This window comes from Volvox carteri, assembly GCF_000143455.1.
Source record: "Volvox carteri f. nagariensis unplaced genomic scaffold VOLCAscaffold_49, whole genome shotgun sequence".
NCBI lineage: Eukaryota > Viridiplantae > Chlorophyta > Chlorophyceae > Chlamydomonadales > Volvocaceae > Volvox > Volvox carteri.
This window is the reverse complement of record NW_003307592.1, coordinates 226,896-254,147: the sequence shown is the minus strand read 5'-3', so window position 1 is coordinate 254,147 and position 27,252 is coordinate 226,896. Positions and strand designations below refer to the sequence as shown.

Sequence of the window (27,252 nt, the reverse complement as noted above, 5' to 3'; positions counted from 1 at the left end):
CCAAAAAAAGACATGTACGTTGAAGGTTTGCCCTATTTCGTGATATGGACTACGAACTCCCGTACACCGAATTGCCGGACCTGCCAATCCCCCACCTCCTCCTTTCTCTCTTACAACCCCCGTCCAAGCGACTTATCCGCTATTCACCGCCTCCAAACAAGGTTTGAAAATCGTTCACTATCCCGAATGAAAACTCCACACGAAAAGTAACACAAATTAACACAAAGTGACTAACTAATCAACTAAAAAAACTAAACGGTTCACTGAAAACTGAACAGGCCCTGCTGGACCTCCTTAGTGGTGGTGGTGGTGGTGGTGGTGGAGACTTGGGAGGCCAAGTAAAGCACAAACAGCTCTACCTAAACTGCGTTTGTACTCTACCACGACCGCTGCCACCCTTGCTACGGCTGCTGTTACGGCTGCTGTACAGCATTTCTCGTCCTCACACACATAATGCTACAGCCCAGGGCACCCACCTGGGCGCAAACATCCCCCCCTACCACATACACACACACAGCGTCAAAGGCAAAGAACAAGGGCCTTGGGAGACTGTTCGAAACTGTCCTATACGGGAAACCTTGTCATAAGGCCCCTCAAACCTCATAGTATTAAGAATAAAAAATACACGAGTCAAACCGCGGGACGAGCATAGGGCTTCCGTCATCTCTGTCAGCGTGATTACCATATGCATGCACGCGGGAGGGTGACAGGACGACAGATACATACATGCATAAAGACGCAGATGACATACAAACATACATGCATGCGTGCACACACGAGCACATACACACAAGCCAAGAAATAAAGATCTGCTCGAGTATCCGAAAGGAAACTAGGGAGGGATGGATGGAGGGAGGTAGACTCGCTGCCACATGTGCGACACACAACCACGCGCGGGCCCTCCCGCCTAAAACCCTAAAACCTTAAAACCCTAACTACACCCACACGTGGCCACTTGGGTTGGATCCAGGGTCGCAGCCCGCGTCGTCAATCTCCAACCCGTCGAGTCCGCTCTATCCTAACTTCCCATGCTGGTAACCACCAACAGTAACAACTGCCCTAAAACTAAGCCTCACAACCACCACTCTAACCGCCACCCGTGGGACCCCCGCAACATGCTCATCGGTGCCGTCGGTAATCTCGTCCATCCCAGTGCTCAAATGCATTGTTGTTGTACGGCATTGCACCAGTGATGATATTGTACGGCGCCGCCTGTGTCGCTCGACAGCCCGACGGCCGCAACGACTGCGCCTCCCGAAAGGATTGGCCAGCAAAGTGAGTTTGGTGCTGCGTTACGAATTGCGAGTTCGTCGGGACATCCTTGGGCAGCAGCGGCCCGGACGAGTGAGCCTTGAAAGGCGCCGGGGGTGGTGGTGCACCTGCTGCCAGCTCCGGTCGGAAATCGACCTGCTTCAGCGTTCTGTCATTGAAAACACGGGCGGGTGTCGCGACGGGTGGGTGGGTGGGTGGGTGGGTGGGTGGGTGGGTGGGTGGGTGGGTGGGTGACTGAGAGAGATGTACACGGCGGCGGCGGCGGTGGAGGAAGGGACGTAGGTAGGGAAGGTTAGGAGATACAGCCAAATTAGAGCGGCCAAACCGCCACCTCAGGAAGTTATTAGAAGAAATCCAATCGCAAGCGGCTCGAGGCGCTGTGTGGGGGGCCTGGGGCTGGGGACTTACGCCGATCAGGTGCAGACGAAGGGGAAAAGGGGAAAAGGGAAGAGGGTTGCAGCGGTTCGGGGGGCCCTCCATGGTCTTACCATGGTCTTACTGCCCACCCATCCGTAACCCTCCTTTCCAACCCCCCTTTACCTTCCCCCCGCCTCCCCTCCTCCGAATGCAACCGCCCCACCAGTCTGACCCCCCCTCCCGCTTCCCACTCCCAGTCTGGCCCCCCGGCCCCACCCTCAGCTTACTTCCAATCGTTGGGCTGTCCAGGTTTGGGGAACTGGGACACCGGGGGCCCGGCGCTCCTCTGTGGTGGGGTTGCGGGAGGAGGAGAGGAGGGGGGGAGGGGGTTGAGGGGGGGAAACCGGGGGGGGTGAACAAGGGGAGAAAACGGGAGAGGAGAAATTGGGAGCAAGAAGCAAGGAGGGGAACTTTTACTCAGCGATTTGCAACTGTCCTGCTCCTTTTTGCCAAGAACACGCAAAGTTGTGTCTCGGTGAGCTTGCCGTACATTCTCCGTGTACGAGCACGTACCGTTCGTCGGAAGTCCGACGGCGGCGGGCCGTAGTTAAACTTGGTTTCTGTGCTGTACGACCGCGGCGGCAGGCCCGCAGTCACGGGCCCTCCGCCCGCCGCCGCCGACACAGCAGCCCAACGTGACGTCGTCGCCGCCGCCGCCGCGGCCGAAGAGGGCCCCGGGGCGGCACCGTCGCCGCTGCCGCCAGTGGCCGCTGATGTTCCGGTCCCTCCCGCGTTAGGCACCACACCCAAACTCCAAGTCGACTACGCGAGCAAAACGGGAAATGGAAGAAGGGGTGGAGAAGATGATAACGCGGGGAATAGTAATGGGGGGAAAGCTGGTTGCGGCGGGGTTCGGTCATGCAAGGGGAAGTGCTTAGGTGGGAGGCTTAGGGGGGGGGAGGGTTAGGGGCATTATTGGCCGCCAAAAGAGTGTTGTGCCACCAAGCTGGTGGTTCAGAGGAGGTGTATGCGTGTGCGTGTGTGCGCGCGCGAGAGAGAGAAAGAGACAGCGTCGAAAGCTGAAGCGTGGGGGAAAGAGATCTGACTAGACGGGGAGCGCTGCTGTTACCGTTAGTGCTATTGCCGTTTCAGTTTCATGCGGCTGTACTGTATTTACAGTGGTTTCCATGCAAAGCGCGCTGAGCCATCCAACTAGAGCTATAGCCACCAGCCGACTTGTATCCCCTACGGGACAGAGCCAGAGATGTACGTGCATTCCCCGAGAGCCCTGCAACCGACAAGAGCAACTCCATGCTTTGAGTCATAAGCAGTGGATGGATGGTAGTGAATGAACGAGCTAACACCAATAGCAATGAGCACCCAAGCCCTGGCCCCTGTTTGGTCCGCCGATTGGTCGATCCTCGTACCTGCATGACAAACGAGCCTGTTCCTTTGTGAGGTTTCAACGACGGTGTGCCAGCTGGTTTTGTTGAGCGCATATCAGCGAGGGCGGCCGGAGAAACGGGAGGTAAGCGCCGCGGTGCCACATCCTGCACGCGCTCTATCAATGTGGTTGTCCCTGCCAGCTCCGCATAGCTTGCTCCGTGTTTCTTCCATATGGCTGGGTTCCCTCTAGGCATTTGTCACCGGTAGCGTTATTAAACCTTGGCTTAAGAGCAAGAGGATGCTATCCGGGGCGCCTGCTAAGGCCAGCAGACCTTAGGGTAGAAAACCAGCGTGATAACTATGCCCAGATATTCACTACGCAGGTGAGGATTGATGAAGTAGGGTAACTTCTGAAGGCTAGCTTGTCTTGCGCGGTTTTGGGCTTATCCGGTGACGATGGTAACATTAATAAGCACGCTGTTATGTCGATGCTTAATGATATATAGTTTGTTCGGCAGGGATATTTGAAGGTGAAACAAAATTGGATGTTCTCTTTGCTCGCCCCGTAGATAGAACGTACTTCGACACTCCATAGAGAGTGCATACAGCTTTAGCCTTGTCCTGTAGCTGCAATAAGGGCGCAAACGTTTTATTTCCATTTCTTGCGTAGATGGAAAGGCAGATGGCATGACGATTAGCTGGTACAGTCGAACAAGCGTTACCTGCCAGTGACAGCTCTGTGCTGAAGGTCATTCACGACGAAACCCGACCCGCCTGCCGACTGACACAAGCACTGTAACCTTAATATTGCAACTTCTGTTTGGTGCTGCACCGTTCCGTCTGCCCGCAATGGCCCCGAACCAACGGCCTATGGGCGTGAATTGCTTTACTAACGTGTAAAACGTTTGCGTTTACTGTTACAATTAGCAGCAGCTTCAGCAGCAGCCATATGAGCCGCCTCTAACCCTCTCCACAGCTCTCCTCTGTGCCTGAAGTGCACCGTGGGGGCCCCCATGGGAAGGCCCTCAGGCCCCTCCTGAGGAACCTCAGTAGAGGCCTGCCCTTCCATTCCTGCTGAGCCCCAACATGCAAAGCCAAGCAAGGGGATTGCGCCCAGGGGACTTCAGTCCATGAGGTTCTACCCTTGGGCATAAATAAATATATATACGCATGAAAAATTTTCCGAAGGGGATGCTACCTGAAAACTAGTGTTGAGCCAGTTTACCAAACAAGAGTTAAGAGGTTGCTGTAGGTTATAAGGTATTTGTCACCCTCGCTTCCATGATGCCTCCCCGCTGTGGGTGATAGACCAGCCCGGCTCAAGGAAAAGCCCTCGTCAGAAGACTGTTTCCAGACATTCCAGATACAAAGTCGACATTTAAGATGACACCAGTTAATTCATTAGAGCTGAAAAATAGGAAAGTGGATAAGTTGAACAGTACTAAAGGCCTCAAAATCTTTTAGTCCAGTCAGCGCAGGTCTCGGAGCAGGGCAGCGGAGATTTACTCCTCCGAGACGTTCAGTGGTTTACAAATACGCAGTTGGAATCTCGTACATATTATACTTCTGAGTTTCTAATTTTTTACATCAAAATGAGTGCTATCACTGGTCTCGGCGTCGACACGAACTTTGACGTCGAGGCCAACAGTGAGCCTTCTTGCTACATTTGCCTCCAGGAGGGGACGGCGGCAAAGCCTCTCCTAACCCCTTGTGCCTGCAAGGGTCGCCCGGTTCATCGAGAATGCCTGGCGAGGTGGCAATTACATTCTTCGGGAAGAAGGTTGGTTCCACCGAAGTTTAAGCAAACGGCGACGCACATATCTTCTGACATGTTTCTTTTGTCTTCTATCGCCTTGAACAGCGAGGAGCGTCAGTGCCGCTTTTGCTTCAAGCAGCTTCCGGACTGGCAAGCGACGCTTCTTGCAGGGTCGGAAGCCCCGGATGAGGACGTACCAAAGCCCCTTATGGCAGCGGTGGTGTTCAACAACACAGGTATGCTTAATTGTGAGCTAGCATCCGCGTGCACAGTAACATCACTTCCGGAGTTGTTGGCGTTTCGCAGTGTACAAGATCCCAATTTTGCCTGGCCCTGAGGGCAAAGCAGCCTTCAAGCGGAAAGTCAACGAGCTCTTTGGTCTAAGCAATCGCATGTTCGAAGTAGCCTTTGAGGTCAAGCTTGCACATGGTAAGACCAGGACTAGGGTTCTCCAGCTTTCCTATTTCCGCTAATAACACTAACGATCTGAGTGCTAACTGCATGGGCTTTTTACCACTAAAGCCTTATAGCATGGCTGTAATGCCAGTGCTCTGAAACCTTCATAAAGCGATGGTGTCGCAATATTTTTGCAGAGGACAAGGTGAACCTACGAGGCCTGAATGCCTACGAGGCTGCTACGCGTTGTGCGGCGATGTCAGCGAGGCGAGCGGCTTCGACCAATAACGAGCCTGTTCACGCCGATGGCGACTCATCGGCTGCAACCCCGACCCCACTGGCTGCGGCTCCACTCTAGCCCAGTAGGTTAATATTGTAGAGAGACGCTAGAGAGCGGGAGCTCCCCAACTCTTTTATAACATGGGTGCCTGTCTCGCATATACCTGGAATGCGGTGGATATCTGCTGCAACTTATGATGCTCGTATTTTTAACGACGGCGGCTGCGGCAGCAACCTCAGGGCGGACCCCTCTGACCTTCCATCATGAAGGAAAGAGGATTAGAGCGTGAAAAACACGTGCTCCAAGATCCAGGCTGGGGACTTCGGTTGAAAAATGTGTTTTTCTGTTGGGGTCACATACGCCGGCCCTTGGGGGTGACAGCTTGGCAGAGAGGGAGGGGCGATCCGCGTGATGCACAGCCATGGGTGCAGGGCACATGTACGGGTGGTATGTCGGACCGATACCTCGATGTACTGTCGTACTTCTTGACATCCACATGGTGGGCTCGCTGGGTTTCCACTTTCGCCGCCGTACAGGCTGGCTGGCTTACCTTTTCAGAAGTCGCCTTTTTGCGGGTCCCCTGTCCCTCTTCTGTACTCTCTCATCTGTACAACAAACAGGCGCGTCTCATCATGTACAACATACACACATTGCTTTTTGTCTTGATGTTGTATTTTCTGTGATGGTTGATGATCGTTGATGCTGTGTGAATGACGACAAGGTGAACACCTCGCGCGCCGCCAATGGCTCGCTTTGGTGTCCATGGCGGTTGCAGCGGGGGAAATAGTCTTAGGATCCTTCCCTCTCCCTTCTCGATGACCGTACGACCAGTGTACGATAATCATGAACGGGCTGGAATAAAGCTGGATATAAAGTTGTTGAGAGTACTAGAAAGTACAGGATAGAGCTCTGTGTTGATAGACCAGACCTTTGCAGACCAAGCTGCGGTAATTTCGAAGTTTTTGACGGACGCATCTTTCGGACTGGCGAACTGGCTCGTGCTTGAGGAAAGCGGCCGGCGGCCCATGGGAAGGTATCGCGTGGTGGGCGCTTGGTAAGCCAGCTGGCAAAAAAAAGGGTCGACTGTGAAGTGGCTGTGGCGGCAATGACAGCAGTCCTTGGGCCCCGCCGCCGCGGATGCACGGGGATCTCGGTGTTCGTTTCGCGGACTTTGAAAAGCGATATAGTTCTTACAGGGCTTTTAATGAATATAATAATGACAGTGTTGTCGTGGTGCAGGCAGGCAGGGGAATGCGAGGATGCGGTTGGCTGCTGCGGCTGCTGATAAAAACGCTATATATCGGTAATGGTTGAGGGAAATGGGGAGGCTAATGCTCTCAAGGGTTTCGTGGGAATGTAGTTCGTGAAAGGGAGCCAGCTCAGCAAAAGGGGGGTTCACGGTGGTGGGTGGCCACCCCGTCGCGGCGCTTCGTGTGACTTGTTTACACTCTTGCGATGATGGTGGCATGTCGCAACTTGTGTATGTGTTGAGTGTGTGCATTTCGAAACGAGGGGGCAAAGGCACTGCGTGATGGTCTTGGGGCCGGAATCGGTGCCCGTGCGGAAGGGGGGAAATTGATGGATCGTTCTAGATGGCTCCATTCTTCCACCTCCGTTGCCCTCTCGACGCCTTCTCTCCCTCTCTCTCTGTCTCTCTTTTTCTCTCCCTCCCTCTGTCGCTCGCGCGCGGAGTATTGCTAATCGTCAGGTCGACTTCCTGCTGTGAGGCCCGCTGCTGAGTAGTGCCGCAGTTGAGTTTCGTGATTTTGCGGTGTCAGTTTGATGTCAGTTGCCGGCCCCAAATCATGTCCTATGCTGGTTTCGGGGCAAAACGAACGGAGCAGAAGGAGGACTCGGGTTTCTTATCTTTTCATATGTACTGCTGCGTTGTTTGGGTGTACGGTTACGTGCATGAATGGCTTCTTTGGGTTGAGTCCTTCGGGTTGAGTCCTTGGGAACCTTCCGCGATATTTGGCAGTCTTTGGAATTTCCCAAGAGAAATTTCCCGGCTTGCCTCCACCGGCGGCTCCGACATCTTCATCGCGGAGAGCTCTGCTCCATATGTTATGGAGGACTACTGTTAGGAAGGGGCTTCCGGCTAACCGGCTGGCGATGGCGGCGGCCTCATCATGGCCAGCCGGTCCGTGTGAATGCCTCGGCGTGCGTTGCGTTCCTCCCGTCCCCCGGGGGAGACGAGAGCTCTCGTGCGTCCACTAGGGATCCTGGGGTCTGGTGGGGGACTGGGTGTTTGGCGTCTTGGAGGTCGTGGCCTGCTTGGCGTTTTGGGGGCGAAGGCTCGCATCCGGTTTTGTCAGGTTGTGATTTTCCCGGTAAGGCTGTGCCTCGCCATTTTTCGCCGACTCAGGATATTTTGATCCGCATGCCGGCTGAGCTAATGACGCTGGCATGGCTTGCCGAGTCAGCTCAAGGATAAGGCCCCAGCATGTATTAGCCGATCTGTAGAAAATGCTTTATGAGTGTCGTGTACCTATACCGTACTTTGCTCGGCTCGGCTGCTGATGGTCATAAATTTGTGAGATGGCATCCGCCCATACGGCCATGCCATCTTTACGAAAGCTTGTGCGGTTTGGTTTCTTTCCTGTTTTCGCCGGCTTGTTTTTTGGTGTTTTTTTCGGCTTGCGCACGCCGACCTTATTTTGTTTGGGCGCTTACTATGTAGCAGTATACACTTAGGATAATTTTTGCGTTCACAGGTAGGGAAAGGAAAGGCTTGGCAGCGGTGATATAAGTATTAGTCAGTCATATGTCCTTGGTGTCGAAATCGCAGCGAAGGCAAAAGGTGGAAAAAAAGACTTTTTCTTTCTTCCCAGGACATCACAACCGATGTAATGCACTTGTGGTCCCACAACTGGTAACGCCTGGCTGATGGGTCATATGCTATACATAAGGGGACGAAGTAGAGGTTGCGTGCTCGTTCACCGCGGAGGTCCTGGCAGGCCTTTCGCAAAACGTGGCTATATAGGCTGAAGCAAAAAACATGGGCGCCTCTGACTGTAGACAAAGCTCTCGTGCACAGCACTCCTAGCAAGGATGAGTGTACAGGTGTTAAATTTAAATATCCTTCCATAACAGCTTTTTACTATGCAGACTAAGAGGTGCGCACACAGGAACATTTTCTGTGTATTCTTCCCCCTAACTCTCCTCCCTCCCTCCTTCTTAGCACTTTCTCGTCCGGCAGGAGCCATAAAGCCCTCTGCCGCCATTATAACTAATTACCTTACCTGCCCCTGAGGGGACTTAACGCTCTCTCCCACAGCACTTAACAGCACCTATACCCCACCACCACGATACACACACACACACACACACACACTAATACCTTTTCTCTGAAACCATTGTGTTAGACAACTAGTGCAACACAACAAACACAGCAAGCAAAGGTTTTACTGTTAAGTTTTTGTGACAGTTCGTTGTCGCGCTTCCTTCTCGCCAGTAGTTCGGTCCGTTGGGAGGTGTAGCTGCCCTGGCTTGTTGTGTCACCTGCCCATGTCCTAGTCGCGCGACACCGATTTCGGGTCTGATTTGCCTTTTTAGGGTTTGTGGTGTTGATGGATGGTTACGGTGGCCATCAGTGTTAAACAAGTGTAGTTATCCGTAAGATAAGTGGAATACACACTGCAATATTTCTGTTTGTTAATTCAGCAGTGTGCTATATGGCATCATAGCCACATTGCACGGATTTCAGTCTGCCGTACAGGAGTTTGAAAGTTTGGAAAAGCTTACAACGTCCGTACTGCCAACGATCAACTGCTTCACTTTTTCTGTCATCGCGAACGAGACATTAAAAACAACTACGAACTTCCTTGGAAGGTGTCCAGCTCCCTCTTTCCCCTGCGACCAGTTACCTCCCCCCCAGCCGACCCGGGCTTTAACGCTGATGGCACGCATATCACACACCCCTTTTTCCCAGCAACGACAGCGCTTCTTTAAAACAAAGGCAACGAGGGACAACGCCCCAATCTTTTTGCCTTATCGCATGCCGGTTCTGCGTCCGCAAGTTCTCTTACTTCTTCCAAAGGCACACGCGCACTACTGCAGCAGCATGTCTGTCTGCCAGCGAGTCCCTAGCGCCCGCTACCACCACCATTGCGGCGCTCCCCCTCCTCCTGGCCCGACCTGAACGCCGAAGCAGTCTGTATGGCGGAGGGAGGGTAGGGGGAAGGGAGGGTACATGGAAATCAAGCAGAGGTTAACCAATCATCAAGGGAGGCTCTTGTATCTGTACGAGTCAGTTGTCATTCGGAGGGGGTGGAGGTGGAGGTGTCAGGTAAGCAACGGGGTAGGTGTGGTCATGTGGTTCTTGTCATGTGGACACACAGCACAGCACATGTGTTTTAATCCACAGGGGTTACCGCGTGTCTGTCTGTCTGTCTGTCTGTCTGTCTGTGTGAGAGCGGGCGCGGTGACAAACGGCGAAGCACCGTGTACTGTTGTCCGCGTGGTTTTTCAGCGATTACACATCATCTGCATTCGTGTCATCCACACAGAGCACATGTGTTAACCCCCTAAGTTGCAATCTGCACTTCTGGCAACCTAGGACAGCCTATGTATCCCAGGAGCGAAATCGACATAATAACGAGCGCCAACCCAACCAGGCAGACATACACCCCAGTAGGCAGGCGGCTGGCAGAGGTTAAGGCCTGACTTCTCGGGTTCAAATCCGCCTGCCGGCTCCTTGGATGTTTGAGGAGTGTTGAAATGGGAGGTGGCCCCCCATCATATGGACGATGTAGGACGTGATTAAATCAACTTGCGAGCTAACCAGGAACTAAGTTGATGCGCCGTTGATCCGCTAGATTTGGTTGGATGCTGGTGGTGAGTTGCCGAACCCAACGAATACATTCTGAAGTCGGATGGGGTGACGGATTAGGGTGCCCCTCTATCAGGGGAGAGCAGGGACTGCCCCGGGAAAGGGGGCCGCTGGCGAAGTTAACCACCAGGCCGGACCATTTCACAACTCTTGTGCCTGTAACAACATACGTACACCCCAACCAGCCAATCGGCCAGCTAGCCAGCAGAACCCCCACCCACCCACCTCCCCAACCACTCGCCCCGCCGCCCGCGCCGCCTCATCCCCCCGGCTGCCGCCCTCCGCCGTCGGGGTAGTGCTGCCCAGCACGTCGCTCTGCTCGTCCACACCGCTGACGCCCTGTTGCTGCTGCCCCTCTGCCGTCGTGGTACGGATTCTCTCCCCGGCCGCCTCGGCAGTGCCCCGAAGGCTGTCGCGCGCGCCGCGGAGAGACTCCTGTCGGTTGTCGGTTGCCGTTTGTCGGTTGCCGGTTGCCGGGAGCGCTTATTATTTGGGCTTTTGGCGACCCTGACTGTGACTTAATTAGAGATTTCAACCTCACGGCTACGAGTTAACTCTCCGTTTTTTATATTGCAATCTACAGAAGGCAAGCTTTAAGTTGGCAATATAGATTGAACACAGCTTTGTGCTATGTTGCCAGAAAAGAGGTAGGAACAGCCCTGGACATAGATTGGCCCATTATGCCGACCCATAGAAGCCGGCCATCACCCATCACCCACCCAAACCACCACCAGTGCTGCGTGAGAGGATTACGCGACCGCATTGTTTTTCCGTGGCCGCAAATGCATTTGGCACCTTGCGTGAGTTCCATCATAAGCCCTTAATAGGGCGAAGTCGTGTACTCGGCGTTTGGGTGTGGAAAAGAGTTCTACGTGCGAAACACAATTCTTGCACAAAGCCACCTTACACTGCAGCACCTGGCAGTGATAGATGCCACAGATACGGCCTGCTGTGTGCGCGAGCGAACTTGTACGGAGGGTGCGTCTAGAGCGCAGGAAGCGAGTGTGCTTTGCAGATTTGGAAATTTCTTGGAAATTTCGATTAAGTGCGACAGAGTACTTCTTGCACGCCAAAATCCGGACAGGATTCTGTCTTCGAGTGAGGTGTTTCCAACTTTGGATGAACCTTCAAAATTGTCAATTGAGGGTCTTAAAAAAGAGGGGGCGTTGGGAAAAGCGATACGAGGCCGCATGCAATATACCTTGCATAGACCTTTGTGCGTGTGCGTGACGTGTGTTTTGCCCTCCCTCCCTCAAGCCCTCCCGCCCTCATGCCCCATCTTGATCACCTTAGCCTGCTCGCCGGCGGAATGAACGGCCTCGGATGCGGAGTCCCGAGCCTCCCGAAGTCCCTCCCGAGCTCCCTCGCCGTACTGGGACATGCGCTGCCGTACCATCGCCACACACACACACGAGAAAACACACAAGAGGGACATCATCATATCAGACATCGCAACCATCATGCCCACGAGGTGTCTCCCCTCCTCCCGCCTTCCGTAACCAAACCCCCCTCCCCCCTCGCCCTCCCCCCTTGCGAGGGCCGTGTGGGGCGGGGGTTGTCAAGAGGCAGGAGCCCGTGCAGTGGGGGGGTCTCCGCTGCCCTTACCCGCTTTTCCTCTGTACAATGCTGTGCCGTACAACCCTATGCTGTCCGTATATACACCCCCGCACCTGCTTGGCTTGTTCCTTCATGTCGCTCGCCGCTGCTTTGGTGTTGTCGACGCCTTCCCGAGCACGGTCCTTGTACTGTCAGGCGGTGTGTTTGGAAGAGGAGTGGGGGCAGTGGGGAAATATGTTCAGCAAGCTGCCGACGTCGAAAGAAGGTTTGCAGGGTTTGGAAATCGTTTTGGGGGCCGAGGGGAGGGAGGGAGATGGTGTCGGAGGTTAACGTGTCGGGATGACGTGCGGCGGTGGTGTGGAGTTACGTGTCCAGGAGGAGAAAAGAGAGTGTGTATGTGGGTGTATGTGGGTGCGGAGGGGGATTTAAGGAGCTATGTAGTTAGGTGGGTGAACTTCACCCAAATGCGAAATCTGAGTACCACCCGCCCGACGCGGCCCGAGGGTGGTGCTAGCAGGTGGGCCGAGGGGGCCCGCAGCTCCGAGACCCGGGTCGGACGACTAAGGCTGTGCTAACCGAGGTCAAACCTCACAGCAGCAGCCGCAGCAGCAGCAACAACAGCATAACAGCGGTACGGCGGATGTCTTAACAAAGAAGAAGAAGTATATTATATATATTGTGTTAGGGTATGGAGATGAAGCCATACGGCAGTGATGAGGAACCGATGTCGTACCTCGCCCATGGTATGGCTGGCGGAGTCGGCGGCGCCCTTGAGGGACTCTTTGGCTCGTTCCGTCGCGTCATGGATCTGTGATGGGGGGTGGCGGGGAGGGGGAGGGGGTTTGTACGACAGTAGGGGGAAGGTGCGACGGAAAACCCCAAGCTGTTCCCCCATCCCTACGTTGACACCCGAGTCTCACGTCCTCTGGGCCGTCGACTAACGGCGCATCATGTGCACTAGCGTGTCTGCCACAGGGCCGCGGCGATGGCTCCTTCCCCCCCAATGTTTGAACTCCTTTCTTCTATTTCAATGCTGGACACACCGAGCGAGCCACCCTACCCGTCACCTCGTACAGCTTATCATCACCTTAAGACACGGACAAGACGTAGAATTAGGGAACGTTGGGAAGTCCAACGAGAAGGGTTGGGTGGGAGGAAGGGGTAGCAGTGCCAGAACGCGGGAAATGCAACAGAAGGGGCGATGTTCGACGCACCTTCTCAGCCACGCGGGATACGGTCTCCTTGATCTTGTCCGTGGTGCTGTCGGCCGCAGCGGCGCCGGATGTCGTTAAGCCCGCCGCGAACACACCGGGCAGCCTGTTTGGCAGCAGCGGCAGCGGCAGCGGCGACAGTGAAGGTGGGGCGCGGAGCTCGGCGCACTTGATTATCACCCCGCCATGATATCGTATACCATGATAACTGTCGTACAGTTTATCACTTAACGACGTCTAGAGTTTCACGCAACGGCAGCTCGGAGGAAACAGGAAAGAGTTTTCTTCGTCTGGGATTACAATCATTTGTTCGTAGTTGCGATTTGCCCAACCTGAACATTCATTTGCGTCGAGATTCATGCAAGGGCGAGAGAAAAGAGAGACAGGTTGCGGATGTCAATCGTTACCGTTCATCACCGATCATGCTGTGTCCCTCCCTCTTTCCTCTTCCTTACCGTTGGCAAGGCGCCGCCGCAAAGGCGGGAGAGATGGAGAAGAGGAACGCTCCGGCGGCTCGGCGCAGCATCTTTTAACGATTCCCTTACAGTTCACAAATAGGTGCACAGCAATGCGCTTTGTCGGAAATGGTGAATAGCCTTCTCCTGGATAGCCTTCTCCCCGTCCGTCAAGAGCCTACAGCGACATGAGGCAAGCCCCGGACAAGGTCAGGCCTGTTACAATCGGACATGTTTAGTGGAGCACTGGGTGCAATAAGGTTTTTTCCCTGTGACATGCATCTTGGACTGTTGCGCGTCGCACCGCAGGCGGTTTGGGGCACCGCGACGATCCCTCCTTCTACGCACTTCCTCTAGCACCGCACCTGAGTGTGTGTTTACGATGCTGCGCTGTGTGATTTAGGAGGGCAGGGAAAAATGTGGCGATGCTGGTTTTTTTTGTAAAGGATTTGGTGTTGGTGAACGGAGGAAACAGAGGGCACTCATGAAGTACTGCCGCAAAAGTGATGACCCATGGGTCCGCAACAAGCAATGACCTCATCAAAAGAGAATCTCTCGCGATCATCCCTATCTTTCGACGAAAAAACAGCAATGGCGATGGCGCCTTTGGGACCATTTTGTTTACCTGAGGGCCTCTCCACCCTAGTAAAGTATAAAAAGATGTTTAGTAGACACTACGGAATATGGGTCTTCATGATCTTCTTTCCACTTCGCGTCCGTTCACGTCTGTGCGGAAAGCAACTTGCGAGGTGCATGTAGTGTGAGAAAATAGTGTTGCATAGTGGATGGCTTCTGGGCCATTTAATGTTTCCGCAATGAGGCAATGACCGCAGGCGTTTGTTTCCGGGAAGAAGTTAAACGAGGGGTACATCACACGCATGCTGTGATGCTCGGCAACTAGTGCGCCCCGCAAATCTGATTCACAGGCTTCCACTTCCACGAGGACTAGGGCCGCGCAAAACCACCAGTCAGACATACATACATGCGGTTGTCACGTAAGGCGACAGCGGCACGCGCAAGCAAGCAACCTGCGTCCATCGGCAGCATCCTGCGGGGACGTCCGTTCCGTTCAGCCATAAAATGTCATCATCACATCCTGACCAACAAGGCTGCAGGTGGACAGAAGTCGGTCCGGTGATACAACAGCGTCATGCGTACGACACTGGGGGAATCGGTGCCCCTGGATACGGGAAATAATAACATACTCGTGGAGAAGCCTAGATCCCATCTTTCGGACGCGACAGTCTGCACGCCTGCCTATTCGTGTGCTCCCTGCCCCCTTGGCTGCCTACCAGTCTGTGTTCCTCTGTACCCCGGCGCAGAAAAATCTCGCCAGCCAGCGGACAGACAGAGGACACAGACCACAACTTCCAAACGACTTGGCAACGCTACGCCCATTCACACGACACAGCTTATTAGCCGCGCCTCGAGCAGCCTCTTCCCCCCTCATACATCAATACATGTATCATCATCCTGCCCCTGCCACTTCAGTTCGAAACAACTCGTCTCCTCTCTCCCGGAGGAAAACAACGCCAAGCGCCAAGCCCCAAATAGGACAGCCCCAACGGAAAACGTTGGGGGCGCCGGCGCCATTCCACCCCCACAATGGCACACGCAGCAGCCCCGCAGCCCCAACTCAACACACACGCACACCTGCATGGTCGGTTTCGAAAACACCTTCCCCTGCCTTCCCTCTCACGAGGTCGCCACGGCGCTTCACCTTTTTAACAGAAGAACACGCCCAGAATGCGTGAACACGTTACACGCGTGTTCACACGTCCTGGAAGAGTGAGATCGACGAGCGCGGCCGCTTCCCACGTCCCGCCGTCGCCACCGCACCCTCGGGGTCCACCACCCGCGCCATCCTGGCGGAGCTGTACGGCGTGGAACGCGTCGGCGTTCCGCCACCGTCACCGTTGACATCGTCACGCCCGGCGCTCACATCCGCCTCCACGCCGGCAGCCATGCTGATGACCGTGTCCACACCGCCGGCGCGGCTTGGACCGGCGGCCGACGTTGCCGGACGGCCGTTCGGCAGCCGACATTTGTCAACCACGAAACCGCCGTCGCCGCCACCATTATCGAGGGTGACGCTGTTCAAGATGCTCGCAGCGGCTACGAAAGTGTTGACGTTGGCGGCGGAGCCGGGTTCTGGCAGGCGCAGCGCCGTAACCCGTCGAGGGTCGGCATCGCGAAAGGCCACCTACAGGCAGACATAACGACAGGCGGACATGCCGGGGGCTCCTAAGAAGCAAGTACAGTGCACTTCAGGCGGCGAGCGAGCGCAACCGATGCTCCCTCCTGAAATAACACAGCATATCTCGTTCTAAGACATATGTCCTCCTACTCTTCTACATATCCTTAGAACCCATCTAATACTATTTTCAGGCAGTTTACTGGTAGTGAACTGGATCTGACCTTGAGCGTAAGACCACAGGAATAACACATACACGCACGCACACACACACGCAATCCCAGTCAACACAGGTGCTCACTTCACGTGCCATGCTGCTGGCCGGCTGCTGCCGGCCCCGCGCCGGGGTGGCCATCTGCACCTTGGACCCGAACCGCTTCCGGCACCAGGCTTCCAGCGCACTGCTGACGGCTGTCTGGTACCGCGTGTCGGAGTGGGGGGTGTACACGCGGAGGAGGACCTCCTGCAACCAAGGGGGGAAAGGGGGAAGAGCAGGTTGAGGACTCCTAGAAAGATATCCGAGTCAAACACGTCATAGATGACACAAGCCAGGTTCAATTTTTTATAATTCAGCAGGAAATGGAGTCTGGGGGTTAACAAAGCTATAGCGGATAGTTTGTAGCGGGTCTTTTGCCTTTGATCATTGTTCACTCGTACTCCAGTACGAGTACTCGTACTTGGCCCTTTTTGAAGCTGCGTCAGGCCGTCCGCGGTGCTTTGCTTCTTACCTGGTGATACCTGGGCAAGATCCCCACCACCTGGTAGGGATGCGCGTGGTGACCGGTCTCGTCATCCGAATTGTCAAAGAATAACACCTGCAAAGCCAACAAGGACACACCGCACATGTACACACACACATACACACATACACACATACACAAGTACTTTCAATTCCCATGCAATGCACCACTTCAAATAGGTAACTCAACGGTGTTTTCACGCTTCCGTTCGGGTGATATACACACAGATTTATTTTATCTCGCTGGTATGTACTCGCTCGGCCTGTTTCTATTCGGGTCATGCAAAAGGGATCCTTGAGGCATTTTCCTTGTCCTACCCCCCCCCCCTTCCTCCTTCTCCTCCTCCTTTTTCTCCTTCTCACATTGTCCACGGGGTTTCTGCCGCCCTGCGTGAAGTCGATTTTGGTCTGAGACACAATGACGTCATTTGGTCGGAGGGCGACGTCACCGCCCCGGTACGCTGACACCACCTCCTCGGCGGTGAACTCGCGGCTCATGTCCTGGGGTTGGGGGGGGGAGAGAGGGGAGTGGCGGGTGGGGCACTGGGTGGTGGAGCGGCAAGAGTGATGACAGGTGGGGTTGTCGTGTTGAAAGTTGTACCATATGTGCATTCGTAATGCACACGTCCGCGACCAAAGTTGCGGGTTCAAGAGGACAAGAGCATATGTGCGACAAGAGCACATGACCTGGCGTACGTCTGTCTGCCTGTCCGTCTGCCCAACTGTCGGTCTGGTCCTCTTGCATGTCATATGTCTGTCCGCTAGTGCTTTCTCTATCCGATGGACGCAGCACACATACGGGGACAAACGGGGTTAAAGGTGGTGCTGGCAGGCGGTGCTGACCGTCATGCGGCTGCTGCGGCTGCTGCTGCTGCGGCGGCTCCTGTTGCTGACCGTTATGCAGCAGCAGCAGCTGCGGCGACCGTGCGACCCGCGCTGCAGCGCCTCCGCCCTCTCTCACCTTCCAACGGCTGTCTTCCAGATACTCGTAGGGTACGACAAACTGGTTTCCGTACCGGTACAGATCTCGGCACCGCAGACGCCTGATAAGGGCCTGCGCTTTAGCCAAGCAAGTCTCTGCATCCGTTTCCAGCGGAGGCGCCAGTCGGCGGTGTACGTTGAAGTTCTCAATCGTCTGGGGAAGGGTTTGAAAGAAGATCGGGAGTTGGTTGGATCTTGAAACGCTGGAAGCGGGGCCCGGCTGCGATTCCGGTTTGGACACATGTGACTCAGACAAACATCGCACGGCAAATGCGGCAAATGCGTCAAAGTCACATATCTACACCCAATCACATGGCACACAGCCAATCACATGGGTTTCTGTGGACGTTTAAAGTTAACGGAGTGGAGCCCGCGGCCAGCAAAGAAAGCTCTCGCCGAGGGGGGAGTCGTAGGCGGAGGAGTGGGGAGGGACTCACTCTCAGCGGCCACATCGCGGTCGAGGGGCCAGGATAATGGGATGCCGCGTGTGCCGCGTGTGGCACGTGTGACACGTGTGACACATGCACGCTGGCGCTTTACGGAAGCCAATCGGACTGTCATCAGCCGTGGACGGGCCGCGGTGCTGCCCGCTCAAAATCATGCCAACTCCCAGCCCAGCGGTAATCAGCACCCATCCCACGAAAGCCACCCGAGAGAGCGCAGTTTGCTGGTTGATCCGCATCCTCAGAAGCCGCTGCGCCCTCCGGGCTGGGAGCTGCCCCGATGTCCGGGGGCGTCACCCTGGGCGCTGATCGCAGCGCCTGCAACACTCCGTTTGGCTGCCCCAAGGACACTGAACAGCACCCCCTCCTTACACGGAGGACAGGTAACCCCTTCCATTCCCTCCCTGCATTAGGCGGCACCTCCCAACCAAAGAGCCTCCGCTGACTCCGGGACCGCCATGGACTACCCAACCACCCAACACGTACCCAGGACTCACGTTTAGTAGCGAATCGTTCAACATACAAAAGTCCTGCGGACCGCACCAGCACATGAAGGTAGGTCAGTACCCTCATAATCAACATCACCAGCAGCGTCAGAAACAGCACCTTGCAAAGTTGCAAAAGCGGACTGACTAATAACTTTAGGATAGATTGGCAGTTACGTGATGGGTTTAATCTCAAAGGTTTTACGCCAATCGGCCGGCATATGCCTATTCTAAGTCCCCACCTCTTCGGCACAGTTCGGGAGCCCAGCGGGAGACAACAAGAGCCGCAACTGTCAACCCTGTTTGCTAACGCACGCGCATTCATCTACTGACCGACTTGTCCATACATGGCTTTGTATGGATTGGGATACAGCGCTTCAGACTCGGACGGCCTCCTCCCTCCTTTTCCCCCTCTGCGCTCCGTCCCTTTTTTGAACCCGCTCATACCCACACAGTGCCCTTCCCAACTGGCCCCATCCCGTTCCCCGCGCTTCACCGGCCCCCCACCTCGGCCGTGTCGATGTTGTCCGAAAACCTCAGCGCCTGGTCCGCCTCCAGCAGCGCGTCCACCACCATGAACTCCACCGCCTTGGTCTTCCTGAGGGACAGAAGACACAGAAAAACACGAGCGAGAAATAGCTAACTCGTTAACTAGAGACGCAACGGGGAGATGAAGGAAGCGAAAATCGCGCCCAGGCATTACCCCCAGGAGAATGCGAACGACGACACGTTGAGAGATGGGAGACGCCCGCGGCATTACCACCGGGCCCACCGGACTCAAACCAGCCACTGCTCCACCGAGTTACCAACAACAAAAAGAACAGCATGCTACTCTTAACGACCGGACCGCCAAGTGGTCACCGGCCAGACATGCAGCCGGACCTGTTCCGCTCCTTTCCTCGCCTCCCTAACCCGCATATCTATCTTTCGACAGGCAGACAGACATACAGACAGGCACCCGGCCCTTAGCCCGCGTCCGGTGGCGTACTTCCGGGTTCCTTCCCAAGGGGGCCCCTTCCCGCTCTGGCACATGCCTGTGTGTGTACACCTTGCGGTGCATGGACTCTCGCGCATGAAACAGGTCCCAGATGTTCGAGTACTCGGACCATTTGTAGGCTATCTGGTTCTGAAGCACCTGCGGTGGAGAGACAGCCAGTGAGCAAAAGGAGGGAAACGAGCGGCGTGAGTTTAAGTAGGTCCTGAGCACGTTGGGGCTGTGAGTGATGGCGGCTGCCGCCTGTATGGGCAAGATAATGCCACGGGTCGGAGGCACAGGAAAATTCCCACAGAAGATAACGCTCACAGAACAGCGATTTCGGCTAGCGCCAGCGCCAGCGTTGGAGGAGAGCAAAACGTCAACGTAAGCGGCAAAGAAAGGAAAGCGTGCATTGCCGCCAATAGCGGTGCAGGGTAAAGGGAGCAGCAGGAAGCCGTGGAGAGGAAGGGGGGAGAAGACGAGAACCACAGACGAGTGATGCCGATACCCGCGGTAGCCGGATACTCCTAGGAGGGGGGAGGTGTTGCGTGTTACCTTTGTCAGCGTAAGCAGCCGCTTGAAGTCGCAGCCAATGTTGACATCGCACATCATGGCGTCACGTTGCAGGTAGTCCACCTTGTCGACATCCACACTGGCGGTGGGGAGAAGCACGGGCTGAGAAGGGTGAGACGGAGGTATGGTAGCGGAGGAAGGCTACGACAGGTCGGGACTTACATGCAAATATGGGCAAGGGTACTAATGCGTGGGATGAAAATTTAAGAATTGGCGCAAGGAATGGTGAGTGGAATTGGCGCAAGGACAAGGGAACCCCCCCCCACACACACACCTCCCCCTGGATCGTTCACTGCCCGGGACCCCGTAATGCCGTTCTTTTACTTCCCCTTCTCCCAGCCTGATGTACTTTACTTGATGGTACATTTTGCATGTTGTTGTTTCATGTCCTCGTAAACGCCCTCCTCGTGCCGCATGTCTCGCCCATTCATATTCATCTAAACCCCCATGCACAGCACTGGCACTGCTGGTGGTGAGCGCACAGCCCCCGACTCCCCACGGCCCCGTTCCTTCGCTGGACGGCAATTCCCTTACCCGCATCGCTTATTATTGACAATGTCGAACAGGTAGCCTCTGTCTTCGTGCGCGTCTCCCTTTATGAAGTCGCTGATGCGGCGAATGTCCTCCCTGAGGCCAGGTGGTGGACGCGGCAGACGGGCGGGCTTTACAAAGAGAGGGTCAGGGGAGGGAGGACATTCAACAAGGTGAGAGAGGGCCAAGAGGTGAGGGGAGTCCGGACCCAGATGGGAACTGGACGGGGCCATAAAGACTGCAAGACATGGCGTCTTAAGTAAATGCATTGCTGCGCATATGTATGCGAGGCGAAATTCCTGACAGCTAGGACATATTCCGGATCCGAAAAATTTGCATAAAGAGCCAGGTTCGGGTGTTGCGACGACATGCGGCCTTGGCCGTGATGCTGCTTATTCCTACCAGTCTTCGTTCCCAGGGCCTGCTTCCACACGATCATTCCACGCTTCCATCCCGCACCCAGTCTCTCCACATACCCCGTTTCTCACTGTTCGATTCCCTCGATGTTGTTCTCGTCTACTAGGTACTCCAAGATGCGGGTGGACATGATTTCATGGTGCCTGAAAGCCGGAGGGGTTGTGTAACGGAAGAGGGGAGGGAAGGAGGGGGGACGGGGGGGAAAATGTCAAGCGGTGGAGTTGTGACCCCAAAGGCTCCCCCTCCCATTTGCACTCGCGACATATCTCCCCCACCCAGGTCCCGCAGCCCATGCCTCAGTGCGCAGGGGCAACCATCCACAGGCCCAGGCATCGCCTTGTCATACCAATCCGCCATGCGCCTTAGACGTACATCTTGCACCGCTCCCAGATCGCTGCCAATCCCGTGCGCCATCCTCTCTTCCCTACTACAGCATCCATAAAACCCTCCACCTGCCTCGGGGCTTCACCGTCCCAACCCCTCCACCCCGAAGGCTTCTCCTCCATCCTTTCCTCACGCTCCCCAGCCACCGGGACCCGAAACCCCGGGCCCAAGCCTCCAGGCCCGTGTGGACGGGGTGTGGACGGGGTCCCGGAGACGTCTCTTGTAGGCCCCCGGGCCCCCTCTTACCACTCCTTCAGTCGGATGTCCTCCTCGCTGTATGGCTCCACGCCCAGCCGCTTGCGACGAAGGAACTCGTACTCGAACACGTGGGAAAAAGGTCCGTGACCCAAATCGTGGCATAAGCCTGGTGGTGGCGCCAAATGGGGGAGCGACCCATGAGGAACGGGCTACAGGGAAACGGACACGAGCGGCAATGGTGGGCGTGGCTTCAGGTCTGAAGAGGCCTTTCGCCATCCCCCTGGCCCGGATACGCACCGGCTAGGGACACGAGCCGCACGTCGTCCAACTCCATGCCGAGCTCCCGGCCCTGGGTGCGGTAGATGCGGTCCGCCACTTCAAAGGCCTGGCGGGGAAGGGGAGTTAGTAAGCGGCGGTGTGAAGTGGCGGCCGTGTGGCAATGGGGTTGCGCGATGGTGGCGGGTTTGACGTGAAGCTTTGGACGCGGCGGAAGATCAATGCAAGGCGAACAGATGCCTCGCAAGCGATGAGGACGCTGTGAGGCATAAACGGGGCGCCAGAAGACTCAGTCATACGATGGCAAAGAGTGGAAGGAAGGCGGAGGGTGAAAACCCCAAGCGGCCCCAAATTCGCATCCCGAAGGGTGACAGCAGCTCCTCGATTTTGGGCTAGTGCCGCACATGCCCTTCACGCAATTGCGGCCGTAATGGCCTCGCATAACAGGCCTCGCGCCGCTGCCAAAGGCCACATGCCAATTACCTTGAAGGATGTCCCAAGTGAATGTTCGAAGCGCGTGTGTATCGCGCCGGGAAAGACCAGGTGCGTAAGGCCCAACTGGTGAAGATCACGTAGTCGCTGAAACTGGGGCGTGTCGATGATTGCAACATTAATGGGATCCAGCCTTGCCGGCCCGAAAGGACACAGCAGTTTCATGAGGGAAGGGGGCAGGCGGGTCTGCGTAAGCTAAGGTTGGAAATAGCTGGGGGCCTGGGACGGATTGCATATTCTGCGGGAGGGGGATGGTGGGGTGCCGGTTTTGGGTGATGGGGCGGCGCCATGGGCGGCGTGGATGACGACGTCGCTTACGTATCCACGCTGCCAATTAATTGCCCCTGGGCCCCAAAGCGTAGTGCTGCTGACAGCGCCTCGCAATGCAGAGAGGTAGTTCATTTTGCCCAAGAACTCCCTATTCGTTAATTAGGAAGAGAGGTTGTCCCATCTTAGCAGTCGCGTTCATACCGTTTCAGTTACACAACCATAGCCGTGTGACACGGAATAGGAGTTCTGGACCATGCACAAATTTCTATAGCGGCTTCCTGCAGACCTGAATGTTCCGTGCACAGGGTCGCTGAACACTTTTCCTTTGGGTTCCCGACGTCCTGTCGCCGACCGAGCCGTCGCCTTGGGCCGCCTGCTGCCAGCAGCTACGGCCATGAAATCCGCTCCACAGCCGCTTGCGACTCCAACAGCATCAAACGGACTGTTCCCTGTCGGATATCCACCCTGGCGAGCATGTTGTGTATGTTGCGGTTCTGAACCAAAGTTGTAGGACGGGAAGATCAAATCTTCATGCTGACGCATGGCCTCTTGCGAGAAGACTACCGCATCCTGATCGTCGTCCATGCTGATGTTATGCGCGATGTCAGTTGGCCATTTATGTGTGTAAGCTGCCTCCCGCTTTCACCTAGGCACTGCGCCGATTTTCTGTACCGTAGAATGGTCATCGAGTGATTAGCACGAAGTCCCGATGTTTAAAAACGGTCATAACCGCACAACGCCTCGCGGGGCTGTCGTGCAGGTCATGGCAGTTTGAAAATGCCGCGCACGCCCTGGTGTTGTATAATAGCTTCATGCGATAATTAGGTTAAACTATAATTTGTAGACATTTGTACCAGTAACGCTGTTAAGAGGGCTACAAGTTTTCCAAGGCAGCGCATAGCAGTTTGACATGGGCAAAAAGAAGGGAAAGAGCGGCTCCAAGGCACCCGCTGCTGCGGAGAGCAATAGCCCAACTGCCCAGGCACAGGATGCCGAAAGCCCGCCAGCCGTCGCTGCTGAAGCGTCAGACGCACCATCCCCTGAACCCTCTATGCTGGACGCAGCACCAAGCCTTGACTCCCGCCTGGAGGCTGTAAAAGATTCGCCACAAAAAGTCAGCAGCCACTCTTTGGAAGTGGATGACCTCCGGCGGGAGCTTGACGTTTGCAGGAAGCAGATCGCTAAGCTACAGGCCCAGAACGCTGCTCTCGCCGAGGAGAATCAGCGGCTGAAATCAAGCCAAAGCTCGTCTGTTATTGCCCAGGTTCCAGTTGTGTCTGCCGGGCCGGACTTTGAGGCGCTGACACAGCGAATTGCGGCCGTAAGTACTGGTTGACCATAGAAGTTCTCTCCTTTCCGCACGTAGGTATTTCACTGCAGTACGGGGGGGTTCCCCTTAATACCACTCGATTGGTCGTCGACTACAGCAACGAAAGAAACCTAAAACCCGTGCTCAACATGGGTTTTACTGCGTGATTCCGTGACAATGTGATGTAAGCTAACGGCTTTGTGTCGTTATTGTTTCCCTTGTGCAGCTCAAGGCTGAGCAAGCGGAGGCGGATGCTGCCCGCGAGGCTGCCTGGTCCCAGCTCAAGTCGGTCGTAGCAGACATTGCGCGCCTTGCGGCGCCAGATGCTGTCGTCAAAGCAGGGACGCCCACTGCGACGAGTAATGCTGGCTTCGGCGCGGCGGCCTGATAATCCTGACAGCGGTCGTGAGTTGTTATGCGAGGGTGCTATTGGTCATTGCAGTTAAGTGTAGGATGTGTACAGTTTGGTAGGTGACACTAGCAGGCGACTGTAAGGCGTTTTGCAGGTGTCGATAAGCCTTACACTGCTCCTCGCATCGTGATATTCTCACTCCCTGTCGCTAGTCGTTTCGGCCGAGTTGTGGGTACCTGGGGAGCGCTTGATATTTACTTGAGCATTAACACGGACAGCTAGGCGTGGATTACCAAAGTACAGCCGCAGTAGCATGGCTGCGCTCTCGGAGTCCAGCTTGCATGCCTGCATAGCAGGATTTGTCAAGGAATCATGGGGTTAAGATTCATAATTAATTTTACACAGGTAAAGCGTGTGCAGCCTAACCTCCTGAATGTCGGTCAAGGTTTTGAAGGGCGGGCGTTGAAACACGATACAGTGGCAGTGTCTACACAATAGGGGTTACCGGAAAAAGACGAAGGATGGCGTCCTGACCAGAGTTACTAGTCGTGCAGGGACCTGTACTCACGCACCTGTTTCTCCTGTCCGGAGAGGCGGTCGGTCCAATTGTAACCTAGTGTTTTCATGGTAGCGCGAGTCGTATCCTTTTCGTCTGCATTTCCACAGGGGTTCCGGGCAAGGACACGGCACAAGCAAGCATGAGGTCCCAGGCGAATGGGGTTCAAATCATGGTGGCAGTGTGCGCCTGATTGTTTGCTATGCCTGATTTGGTTTGTCTGCGGGCAACTCCCAACCCATTTGGACTACAGCAAAGGCAATTAGGTATTATTGCATAAGCTATATCGGATTTCAGCGCCCACGGGAATCGATGCTTTCGCTGGCACCCATCCGTACTTACTATAAAGATACACCGGGATGCCATGCTCCTTCGCCATCAGTGCCAACGTATGTGCTAGGTTGCGGCATCTCGAACCCTGCAGCGCAGCTTATAGAGCAGCGGCGCATACATGATCAGCACCGGAAACAGCCACCGTGGAGAAGCCAGCTTGTGCATACACAAACCAGCTTGCCAAACCCACGGCTTAAATTGACACAATGATCCGGGTATCCTACGAAGTCTAGACTAACAAGTCAGGTCGTGATTGTCAAGGGTAAGCCCACCCAGCAGCGTGTGACCGGGGCTCCATGCGCGTATATGGGCCTAAGTCACAGATTAGCATCGCAGACATCCCGTGTGGCCGCAGGCAGTGGATCCCAACCCCGCTAGCTCACCAATCGGGAGTCCGTGTGTGGCTTGACGATGCTGCCCCCTGGCTGTACGGGAATGCCCACCACCATGCCCTCTACTCTCTGCTCCAGCGCTGTGGCAAGTACTTGACGGGCCACATCTGACAGCTTCGATGTGCGGAGAGAAGGTATTGACTGTGGGCAAGGACCGCACGTAAGGAAGGGTGGACGGATGCACCACACGCTGCACCGGGTCGATTGCTACGAGATTAGGAGCGTGGAGAACTCCAACGACTCTTCTCTCTTCGGCATACAGAGCTGTATCAATGTAAGACATCCCATCCACCCCATAATTATTGCTCTAACCAACATGTACTTTGTCGGAAGCCGCCGCCCGAAGCCACGTTCAAGCTGGACACAGGTCATAATCCGCAACCCAAGGACACCATTCGGTACTCTTAAGAGCTCGAAAAGCAGGGTGGGCAGACGCTCTCATGGCTCCTGCCGCATTGCGTAAGGTGCATGCAAGCAATGTGAATGGCCGGTGTCCACGTCATCGGCAATCGGATTCACCTTAAGAGGGCTGCACCAACCATTACGCCCCAGCGCGAGGCCCGTTATGGAGGTCCCATAATCAACGCCGAGCACGTGCAGGGGCGGCCCTGCGACAGATGCAACGTAGTACTCATGCTGCATGCGCACGACGGTGGCAATGGCTTCCTGGCATGTTATAATATGGTCCTTAAGGGGAGTTCAGCATGTGGCCCTCAAGGGGAGCTGTACAGAGCTGCCGGCGGCAGCCCAAGTAGGACTGTCGCAAAGCGAGGCCCATTTAAGGGGACGACTCGGAGCTGGTGGACCCAGGTCGGGGTTTGTTTCTACGGCCCCTTTATTCCTTGCCCTCATTCATAAAATAACCATGCATATCATTCCCACCGTTTGTTGTGCGGCCAGCGTTTGTCAAGGGGTCTGGCTTGGGGTTAGTTGTGTCGGGGACTGGAGTTTGCCCGGAGCTTGTGGCGGCACAACGTATGGAGTTCAGGACGGTTATGCAAGGGCACGCCTTCGACGCGCCAGCGCCAGCGATTCTAGTGGTTTGCGTCCTAAAATGGGTCATATGCCATGACGCCCGAGGCGTCGTTGCCTTGTTACGATTTGTGTACATCGTCATTCAAACATCCTCCGCGTCAATCCTGCCACAGTTGCATGTTAAAATTTCATGTATGTCTACTGGCACAATAGACGCTCCGAAGCTCGCAACTTTCACTCCGCAACTCCAACTTTATGCACACATCTGTGCGAATATACAAGGTGATTTTATACCTGTCATAACTTAAACCACGGGCTGCCTCATCACAAGGGTGCCAAATAGCGCATGGTTAAGGCTGCATCGTCGTAGGCAAATGGGCCCTTACCTAAGTGTTCAGGTATTGGCAGGTATGTAACTATAATCACTTATAACTACCGAACCATCACCAGAACAAAACTGCTTGACTGCCGTACTTGGAACTGTAGCTGCAAACTTCCTTTCATCAGTTGCGAGAAGATACACAGCGCAACATATACCCACTTTCAAAGGCACATTATGTAAATTGCCCAGCTCGAGGGTTTGTTTCAGCTCACCCGTCAACAGCTGCGCCGTCAAACATTGTAGAGTTGTGGTCCACGAAACACTCTGCAGCGGTATCTTGGCCAGCACTTCTTTGACATCATCTTTTCTGTCACGTGGAGCTACATTCCGTGGGCACCGGGGTCCTTGCAGGTGCGTTGCAGATGCTAGAAGTAGCGATTAACAGGTCGGGCGGCAAAACCAGTTTCTTGGGAGCCACGAAGTGATTCCGCTTGTTGCTAGGAACGATTAACTACTGATCCTGTTTTTAATCCTGGGACGACTGCCCAAGCAC

General features: G+C 55.2%; 5 protein-coding genes across 5 annotated transcripts; 1 reads left to right on the top strand and 4 right to left on the bottom strand.

The window, feature by feature from the left end:
• Positions 1 to 1,912: 1,912 nt before the first annotated feature.
• VOLCADRAFT_96065 (uncharacterized protein) lies at positions 1,913 to 3,768 on the bottom strand (the record flags this gene model as incomplete). The annotated part of the gene is made up of 4 exons (XM_002955120.1): positions 1,913 to 1,975; positions 2,203 to 2,451; positions 3,057 to 3,109; positions 3,738 to 3,768. 4 exons carry the CDS (start codon positions 3,766 to 3,768, stop codon positions 1,913 to 1,915), a joined length of 396 nt encoding a protein of 131 aa, XP_002955166.1.
• A 5,764-nt stretch (positions 3,769 to 9,532) lies between these two features.
• VOLCADRAFT_96064 (uncharacterized protein) lies at positions 9,533 to 13,572 on the bottom strand (the record flags this gene model as incomplete). The annotated part of the gene is made up of 7 exons (XM_002955119.1): positions 9,533 to 9,601; positions 10,504 to 10,713; positions 11,567 to 11,662; positions 11,949 to 12,023; positions 12,569 to 12,643; positions 13,050 to 13,152; positions 13,502 to 13,572. The coding sequence occupies 7 exons, from the start codon at positions 13,570 to 13,572 to the stop codon at positions 9,533 to 9,535; spliced, it is 699 nt and encodes a 232-aa protein (XP_002955165.1).
• Positions 13,573 to 14,590: 1,018 nt separating this feature from the next.
• Positions 14,591 to 23,102, bottom strand: VOLCADRAFT_106690 (uncharacterized protein; the record flags this gene model as incomplete). Its single annotated transcript, XM_002955118.1, has 16 exons — positions 22,747 to 23,102; positions 22,182 to 22,323; positions 21,720 to 21,807; positions 21,471 to 21,588; positions 20,912 to 20,983; positions 20,427 to 20,519; positions 19,875 to 19,971; positions 19,288 to 19,478; positions 18,851 to 18,941; positions 18,356 to 18,388; positions 17,396 to 17,569; positions 16,798 to 16,935; positions 16,424 to 16,510; positions 15,997 to 16,158; positions 15,341 to 15,704; positions 14,591 to 14,610 (listed from the first exon to the last, which is right to left on the bottom strand). Exons 1-16 carry the CDS (start codon positions 23,043 to 23,045, stop codon positions 14,591 to 14,593), a joined length of 2,169 nt encoding a protein of 722 aa, XP_002955164.1. The 5' UTR covers positions 23,046 to 23,102.
• A 268-nt stretch (positions 23,103 to 23,370) lies between these two features.
• VOLCADRAFT_96062 (uncharacterized protein) lies at positions 23,371 to 23,796 on the top strand (the record flags this gene model as incomplete). Its single annotated transcript, XM_002955179.1, has 1 exon — positions 23,371 to 23,796. One exon carries the CDS (start codon positions 23,371 to 23,373, stop codon positions 23,794 to 23,796), a length of 426 nt encoding a protein of 141 aa, XP_002955225.1.
• Positions 23,797 to 24,104: 308 nt separating this feature from the next.
• Positions 24,105 to 26,997, bottom strand: VOLCADRAFT_106688 (uncharacterized protein; the record flags this gene model as incomplete). The annotated part of the gene is made up of 7 exons (XM_002955117.1): positions 24,105 to 24,466; positions 24,694 to 24,773; positions 25,020 to 25,095; positions 25,394 to 25,543; positions 25,922 to 26,010; positions 26,285 to 26,361; positions 26,972 to 26,997. 7 exons carry the CDS (start codon positions 26,995 to 26,997, stop codon positions 24,317 to 24,319), a joined length of 648 nt encoding a protein of 215 aa, XP_002955163.1. The 3' UTR covers positions 24,105 to 24,316.
• Positions 26,998 to 27,252: the final 255 nt, after the last annotated feature.